Here is an 8,844-nt window from a genome sequence, read left to right as displayed (position 1 = left end):
GGTGCCATTCCACATTAACAGTGACTTCTAATGATTAGAATTGATTCTGACTGCAGCCTTCTCTTTGACAGAAATCAAAGGGCCAACCTACGGCTTGGCAACCATTTCACTAAGGAAGTAGTTTTGTAATTTGGTGTACTCTTTTCTAAAATCTAATTTTGTCAAACCAATAAAAAAATTCATCTAAAGCTAAAATACAGTTTTAAACAACAACAACAACAATGATGATGTCTTGCCTGGGTTTCCCCACCCCCTCTAGTCTCCATTGTCTATTGGCTACATAAAACTCACTACAGGGTCTCCCATCAGTCTTCACCTCATCCTACTCGTCCTGAAGTCCAACAAAGTTTGGTGTGCTACTCATCGACAAATCTCTCAGAACTACACCAAAATGATGATGTTTCATGAAATGATTTCTCTTTAAAAAGGTACCATCACATTAGAATTCTTCACATTTCTAAGCTGGCTGACCAACAGCCCACAGCCCACTGTTTGATACACATTCAATTATTTGCCTCAATTAGGTTTTTGAGCAAAGAAACAAAATGCCTGAAAAGAATCAAGTTCTTTCATCAAGTAACACTTGTGCAAACACGTGGCAACCTCAATTAATCCACACTACGCCTGTAATGAAACTTGTACTGTACTGAAAATAAAACGTGAAAAACCAACCATCTTACTAAAAAGTTTACCATATCTTTAAAATGCTGGTGGAACTCTCTATTTTTAAATTGCAATTCTATTATTTTCTCCTAACCAGGAATAGTTCTGGCAAGCAACCCCTTCCAACACAGCAGACATGCTGACCATTCTCCAGCTTTAAACAAAGTAAACCTGCAGTGCCTCTAGAACACTTGTGACATGGTAGAACCACATGACCGTGCTCTAGTGCTCCAATGCTCAGAAAGAGTTCCTTACTGGGAGAAGTGGCAGGCCTCAATAAGCACAGGCTAAATATTAGGGAAATGACCAATGTTCTTCTGATAGGATATATGAAGGACCAGCTTTCCAAAACTTCAAACCTGAGCCACAGCTTTAAAAAAAAAAAAGGGAATGCGTAAGGGGCCGAGACGAAGAACTCATAGTCTGTAAACACATTCTCTTCCATTGTGCAAACTGCATTGTTTTGTACAAAACCATTACAGGGACGTGTGCGTAGGAGTGAGAAGAGTTAATTTGGCAGCAGGTCTGTCTCGTCAGGCTGGCAGAAGGGAAGGACAGGAGAAAGATGGGGAGGAATGGGGAGTACGAGTGTTCTAATTCTGGAGCAAGACTGGGTCCTCCAGCTCATGAAGTGGGGCACTGCTGCTCTGGCTGTCCCCAGAGTCTGAGTCGTATGGCATGTCTGGCAGCTCCGTAAAGCCAAGAGCTAACTGGTCATCCTCCAGGTCTGACCGGATGTCCACAACCCCTTCAAGCTCTTCCTGCTCTGGGCTATGGAAGTCCTGAGGGATGTAGAGCATCTCGGGGTAATTACAACTCACCAGGTCGCTGGTGGTTGTCAGAGACACCTTGCGGAAGGCCATGAGGTGCATGTGGGATGACTTGGCATACTTGTAGCGGCGGAAGCCCAGTGACTCCACGGCGATACGCCAGCTGCGCATCATGGGGGCGTGGCGGTTCTGGTGGGAGGAGTCTGGTGTGATGATTAGTAGAAGGCCATTTAGGTTGAGCAGCTCATGGGCCTTCTTGCAGCAGATCCAGCGCTGGTATGGAGAGGGGAAGTAAGACAGGAGCAGAGAGAAGACCACCACCTCAAAGAGCTGAGCTGGCAGCGCCTCGATGGGGCCCTGGAGCTGCTGTAAAAAGGCCTCCACCGCATCAGGGGCCAACTGCAGGGGCTGCTGCAGCTGCAGGTTCAGGAAGTCACACTTGTACACACTCTGCAAATCAAGGATGTGTTGGAGGTTGCAAAGGTTACAGTGAAAGTGAAAAAGGTTACGTAACGTAACGTATAACGTAATGATAATAATTAAAATGATAATAATAATTAAAATGATAAGTCACTACTGGAAAAAGTGACCAAGGGAAATGTAGTCACTATGTCTTATATGTATGTATGTAAGTTTTCTCAACTGAAGGAATCAGTAGAACGTACCTCAACTGCAGGCACTATGTCAATACCAACTGTGAGAAATTCATCAAATTTCAGAAATGGGTTAAAACAGCTTCCCACATCTAACAGACGAATCTTCCCTGAATGGAGAGCTGACCTACAGTAAAAATAAGTGTATTAAGGTGTGTTAATGGCAGGTGTGAACAAGGCCTTAGAGCAGTTCTAGAATCAACAAACTGAAATTTGCAGTGTTAGATCAGACTACAGGCTAAAATTTTTCATTTTTTTTTAAATCGGCTCCCTGGAATAAATCCCAAGATTTGGGATTTTATTAAAACAAAAGACAGTCCTCTTGAAATAGCACACATTGAAATGGGAACGTTAGAAATTCCACGTTAAACATTTACAGTTCAGGTCATACACTCAATAATCAATGTGAGAGTAGGAATAAGACAGTACCTGGAAGAGGAGCGAGTCTGGGCATTTACAGCAGACCCACAAAAGGCATACTTTGTACTTTTCTCATCTTTCTCCAGCATTCTCTTCATTCCACCATCAAGAAAATAGTCTTGACAAATACTAAACAGAAAACACACATAACTTCATAGGTGAGAAGTTGAACAATATCCAAATAGAATCTTGGTTCACTAAACATTTAGGCATGTTGCCTTAAGGCCGAAATATACTTCTACGACTCCGTTACTCCGTGGTCACGCAGCTGCTTCAACGGACTTGTTTACATTCATGGTTCTCCGACGGTTGTGGGTGTTGCAAAGCAATACAAAAAAAAAAAAAATTGGCAGACCAAACTCCGTAGATGGTCGTATTTGTACCTAAAGGTTGTTTGTCTGACTTTTTTTTGCTTAGATTTTTAAAAAGTTACAGAGAAATAGACTGTACATTGTAAAAACCCCGTTATTGTAACTGAAAAATACGTCTGTGGGGATTTGCGAGGTGTCTGAGCCACCTATCTAATGTTAGCATGCTACTACCCACAAGGTACACAGCTTGCTAGCGGCGTGATTGACAGGTCAACAAACCAATCTCACTATAACGTCTCCATTATCAAAACAACCCCATGCGCCAGACTCCTACTCCGTCATCCCTTGGATCAACGCATTGCAACGGACACATCTGAGCTTTACACTTCCATTCAAATGTTTGGAATCAACAAGAAAATGCCAGGACTATATTCCAGGAAAATATTGATATCCATCAAATAATGTGCAAAATTAATACAAAATATAGCCAAGACAATGAGAAACAGAAATAATGCTTCAAATAAAAATGTTGTGCTTGAAAATTGTCTCATCAAAATATCCTCTATTTGCAGCAATCACAGCTTGTCTGCTTCTTCCCTAAATAGGTCTTGCATCATTTTGGAGCTGTGCATTGGGTCACTGTCTTGTTGTAACATGAAATATACTTCCTTGTTGTAGATTTCAAATAAACCAACAAGATTTGTCCGGCTATAAAAACACTTTCAATCATCTTCCACCCAGTATCTGTGTCCATTAGCCCATTTTAGTCTTTAGTCCATTGACCGGTCTCAGATATGGCTTTGTTAGAATCTAAATGAGCACGCCAAAGTTGAAGAAGGGACCGGAAGACGTAGTCAGGTTTCTGTAGTTTATTTCAGCGTGGAGACCCCCTCTCAGCTGGTGCTCAGAGAAAGGCCTACCTTACTGTACACTAAGCTGGTATTTAAACCATTTCAGTCAGGTAGAATACCATAGGGGAGGGGATGATCACACCCTATAGGTGAGAGGAAGGGGGAGACAGTGGGGTGAGGGGTTCACCTATGGGGGTGGGGGTGATAACAGGGTACAAAGGGTTATAGCAGGAAGGAGACTCTGGGGGGGAGGGGTTCACATGCCATTTGTTCAGGTCTTAGTGAGACAGACAGAGTACACATCCAAGGATGAGATACAGATAGAAAATAAGGCTACACTTAGTTAATGTCTTACAACAACAGAATAGCAATATTTCCTGTTCTATCAGTCCCCCATATGAGCATTTCCATGATCACACAATAACCACCACGCAACAGCCAATAGAAGGAAATATCAATATAAGTTACAGATACAAATTATACAAAATAACAGTAAAATAGCTATTTTGCAGTTCCATCAGCTTCATCTTTGAACCCCTGGCTAGAAGGCCAGAATTCCAAGGCCTCGTCAGTTGCAGACAAGACTGATGTTTTCCAGGGACTATTTAGGCTAATAAAGTGGCTTTGAGGCATCTGTTACTCAGAGAAACAGCTACACCTAAATGTATGCACCTTTGATGCACACTCTGTGCCATCAGCTTCCATAGGTCACACATCTGCACATTGCCCACCGAAAGGTTGATGATATTTATGCTCAACAGCTCAAATTAAAATGTTATTGATTGTTCTCTCCTTTGTACGTCGCTTTGGATAAAAGCATCTGCTAAATGACTAAATATAAATGTAAAATTACACCCCTCCCTTCCGTGTTCTTGAAGCAAAGTGTTGCCTGGCTGTAACAACAAACAAACAACAACAAACAACAACAACAACAACAAACAACAAGGCTGACTGCTGTCAGTTTTTTATTGCACAAACGACTCACTGCAACACACACGTGTTATATATATATATATATATATATATATATATATATATATATGTAGGCGACACAGGACACACACACACACACACACACACACGCACACACGCAGGCCTGAGGTCGCCGTGAATTCAACTTCTGCCTTTAACCCATCCCGGATCGTCCCTCCTCCAGGATCCTCCAGGAGCAGTGGGCAGCTTCTCAGCGCCCGGGGACCAATTGAACCGTCCGTCTCGGTCAGAGACGGACAGGAGTGTTCTGTTCTTTTTTTGCATGTTTTTCTGTTGGGGATCTTAGTGGAGGAAACCCCTTGTGAACACGGGGAGAACATGCAAACTCCACACAGAAAGGCCCGGGAGATAGCCCACCTGAGCACTGAAGGTCTGGGGAGGACCTGCCCCCCAGAGCCATGTTTGTTTCTCATTAACGCCAGGATTGTGTACGAACACCAGTGTTTTTCTGAGCACAAACTTTGAACAGACAGCTAGTGGACTGTGAGAAGCAATTTGCTGAATTTGACAAAAAGTGTACTGGATTAGAATCCAGAATCAAGGGCACTTTCAGCAGGAACTGTATGTATTTTAGCTTTCTTTTTGTTGTACACTCAATAGATTGTCAACATTAGTAGTTAACTGCTGTTCTCTGCATCAGTGTCGCTCCCCTCGCTCAGGTCATCAGCCATTGTCACTGTCTGAAGTGCAACTTTAAAAACTTTTTAGCAAAATGCAAAAATGTAGCTCATAATGCAGTTCGCCTTCCCAACCTGTATTACAGGGAATCACAATGCATTTCTTGCACTTGAAAACAATGACATTGCATCCGGCTTCTAAAGAAGCACCCAAATCTCGCACCCTGTCTTAATGGCTTAAGTAAATGTGATTGACATACATATGCGCAAATCTGTAATACTATGATGTTTATTCTTATAACTTTATTCTCATTAAGGTTGTTGATGTTCGAGCTCAACAGCCAATTAAATGACACCCCTCCCTTTCGTGCTCCTGAAGCACCGTGTTTATTGGCTAGGATTGTTTATGGTTTGGTCCAAGCCACTATGTTTGTTTCTCATTTACAGAACCAGGACTGTGTATGAACACCGGAGTTGAGGAGAGGACCATGAGGAGCAATTCACTGAATCTGACAAAAAGTGTATGGGATTAGAATACCGGGCTGTACCTTAAAGCACAGCAAGACTGCAGTTATGTGAGCACCAGTAAAGTTACCTTGCACTTAAATTGTCCACATATGAATAGGAAACGATCTCGATGTACATTGAATGCATACTACAAACTACAGATCAATTAGAAGTCAATAAAAAGTATTCCTCTTTTGCTCTGAATATAAAATGTCTCTTTGGGACTACATCCATTGTATCTGAGACTTATTGGGGAATGATCACACAAAGACTGCAGCTGTGATCAATGTGGCCTTCTCACCAATGTCCAATATAAGCCTCAATCATGTGCTCATTTTCTTTTCCATGTCAAGTCTATTCTATTACATTACATTTGCTATAGGGATATGAAACAGCCAAGAATGGTTCACAACAGTTGTATATTTAGAGAGGAAAGAATTCAGTCCATCTATTGAAAGACAAAGTGAAAGTGTCTTACCTGCGACACCATTCAATGCGAACTTCTCCTTCACAATTTTTAGTCCAGCAGTTATCAGCAAGATTCTTCATGGCCACAGCATACTCACTGAGAGTTAGCTCATCTTCACAGTGCTCGCGCCAAATCTTCTCAAAGTCACCCACTGCAAAGCATTACATAGGGAAAAACCTTGGTAATCTTGACCAGACAGTGCAGCAATTCATTTTTTAAATGCCGTAATAGTCGATTAGTTGGCCAAATCATTAAGCACGTTGTTGCACGCATTAACAGTCTGAGACATAGACAAAATGTTGGTTTCTAGGTCTATGGATTGTCACTTAGTTGTAACAAGCGAAAAAAATGTGTCAACACCAGAACAACCAAAAACATTTAAAAAAAAAATATGAGCAACTAAGCGGGTCGTCAACTGCAGCTGACCTCGCCTAGCAGGGAGCACATCAGCTACAGGTCTACACAGGATTGGGCTCTGTGGGAGGAGAGTTCATTTTAGTTCAAAACCAGATTAAGTCGCCTATGATTCACATTTGCAACATCACGAGCCGCCTGCATGACATTCTAAAATAAGGAAATGTAATTAATTAAATTAAGAGACTGTTTAATTGGTTATCAAAATAGTCATGAGTTACAGACCTAGTCCCAGGTGGCATGTGTTTATTATGTGTGCAGTTGTAAACTACTGTGTGACAGTAACAGTTAGGAAATTCTGACATGGCCTCCTGGGAGGTACGATCGTTAGGTGAATCATTCAAAAGTCTGCACCTTAAATACAGGTAACTGACCTAAAACATCTCAAAAATGGTTTTAATGGATGATCAACCCTTCTGAGTTCAACAAAGTGCTCAGCTCAGTGCAGTGGAGTGCTTGACAGTAACCTGCTAAAATTCCACCAGCAAAATCCCCCCTCTCCCAAAAAACACCATAAATCTAATGATGAATCTCCAAAGTAGGAAACATTGGACCCTCCCCTGAATGCAATATAATGCCAGGCTGGAGATAGGCTTAACAGATCATGCCTTCCTGATTATCCAAGTATGAGGTCCAAGAATGGACCATCTGCATTCTCCTTCTCACACAGGAATCAACCCTTGCAACAGCAGGAGAGGACACTCGTACTGAATCACTACTTTCTTTGCACGTCTCTATACTAAATATAATATACTAAAAGTCCAACATATAATGTGCCATTACAGATTTTCAACTGCATCGTTTCGTGCTTTTCAGACAGCCTCCAACGATTAGGCTAACGCAATTTGGGGTAGATAGGGCTGGTTCCTCTGCTAGCCATACGGTATGTGGTAGACAAAACAACATGTTAGCACACATTATTCGAACGCAATATCAGACCTTACATTTACTAAACTTACGTTCCGCTCTCAGTCTCTAGTCTAGTATTGGATGGGTCAAAAAAAAAAACCTGACCAGACATTGCTGGAACTACCATTTTTGCAATTATGGCACGGTCTAACGTTAACGTAGCTTCGCCGGTGACCAAGGTTACATTAAGACAGGGAAAGAAGTGCAGTTTAACTGCTAAAACTCAGTTCATAACAATGAAGTAGACGGCAATAAGATGGAAAGCTCTATCCATCTTTAAAAAGGTATAATCTGGCTAACTAATTTAGCCATGTAAATTAGCGTTAGCTGTGTAAACGCCAGCCCCAATTGACCAACGTTAGCTAGCCATGTCCCTACCGGATTATCGCATGAAAGACCTGTGTTCAAACTAGAAACGACTCTAAATAAACAATAACATGTTGCTATGGCATGTAGGCGACGTTAAGCTATACCAGTCATACATTATCTATGACAACCTCCTCAGTCCAACAGACAGAGCTAACTTACAAGTAACGTTAGCGAAGTTCCGTTGTAGCTATCGCGTAGCAATAAGCATTACCTTCAACATATTTCCTCCGAAGTTTTCGGTGGACATTCTTCACTACACCGGATAATTTCTCCTGTTCTATTTTCTCAGTCCTAACGGATTTAACGTTAGAATAGGGAATACGGTGAAACTGTTCCAGGTCCATTTCACTGTCAACGTTGTTAAGAAAGGCCATTGCATTAGCTCGATGGACATCCAGTGCTCTACCGGCACGCTGCCATACCCCACTTGACTAGAGTTCGGTGCTCCCCTTCCAATGAGTCTTCAACTGATCAAACATGACAGCGTCTAAATTTAGGATTCTAGAGCAGAGAATACAGCAGGGCAGAGCCTTAACAGCCCACATGTGACCGAGCCAGCCGAATTGATGACTTTGGCTATTAGTCTGTCTGTTTGTCGGCAACAATATCTGGTCTGTTTCAGTTTAATAACAACTGATTTCAGGAAGTTGCCGTCAAGAAGTGCAACCTGGCAATACCAGCTACATAGGTTGGGCTACAGTCTTAGCAAACCCACAACACATGTATTGCAGGCTGTGAAGTTTGCACGTTAGGGAAGAATACGCAGATCTGAATCATAAACCCTGCAAATCGCCATGACTAGTATGGAGTTAAAGTAGTATGAAGTGACTAGTATGAAGTAAATATATGAGCTACAGTAAGCATAGAAATCTAAAATAAAAAGGAAAGGTTAGCAATG

At 41.9% G+C, this 8,844-nt stretch overlaps 2 protein-coding genes across 3 annotated transcripts in view; one reads left to right on the top strand and one right to left on the bottom strand.

The window, feature by feature from the left end:
- dock4 (dedicator of cytokinesis 4) overlaps positions 1-395 on the top strand; it is a 32,675-nt gene extending 32,280 nt beyond the window's left edge. The window contains exon 37 of the mRNA XM_042707409.1: positions 338-395. Coding sequence (XP_042563343.1) covers positions 338-395 — 58 coding nt within the window. The remainder of the gene's footprint in view (positions 1-337) is intronic.
- Positions 61-8,494, bottom strand: bmt2 (base methyltransferase of 25S rRNA 2 homolog). Of its 2 annotated transcripts, XM_031564176.2 has the most exons (6): positions 8,158-8,298; positions 6,681-6,729; positions 6,264-6,405; positions 2,516-2,635; positions 2,099-2,213; positions 61-1,883 (listed from the first exon to the last, which is right to left on the bottom strand). In XM_031564176.2, exons 1-6 carry the CDS (start codon positions 8,191-8,193, stop codon positions 1,257-1,259), a joined length of 1,089 nt encoding a protein of 362 aa, XP_031420036.1. In that variant the 5' UTR covers positions 8,194-8,298; the 3' UTR covers positions 61-1,256. The 2 variants fall into 2 exon arrangements, with proteins under 2 accessions (XP_031420036.1, XP_012677816.1); XM_012822362.3 differs by lacking the exon at positions 6,681-6,729 and having other exon boundaries at positions 64-1,883; positions 8,158-8,494.
- Positions 8,495-8,844: the final 350 nt, after the last annotated feature.

The sequence above is a fragment of the Clupea harengus genome, chromosome 3, assembly GCF_900700415.2.
Source record: "Clupea harengus chromosome 3, Ch_v2.0.2, whole genome shotgun sequence".
NCBI classification, from domain to species: domain Eukaryota; kingdom Metazoa; phylum Chordata; class Actinopteri; order Clupeiformes; family Clupeidae; genus Clupea; species Clupea harengus.
The sequence above is the reverse complement of the archived record's forward strand: the minus strand, read 5'-3'. Positions and strand labels throughout refer to the sequence as shown.

What these genes read in the sequence shown, in the direction of transcription:
- bmt2 (XM_012822362.3), bottom strand. Translation starts at nt 8,320, where the DNA reads ATGGCCTTTCTTAACAACGTTGACAGTGAAATGGACCTGGAACAGTTT. An exon ending in CGCATTGAATGGTGTCGCAG is followed by an intron (nt 2,636 to 6,263) that starts GTAAGACACTTT and finishes TTTTCTGTTTAG; the next exon opens with TATTTGTCAAGACTATTTTC. An exon ending in CAGACTCGCTCCTCTTCCAG is followed by an intron (nt 2,214 to 2,515) that starts GTACTGTCTTAT and finishes TTTTTACTGTAG; the next exon opens with GTCAGCTCTCCATTCAGGGA.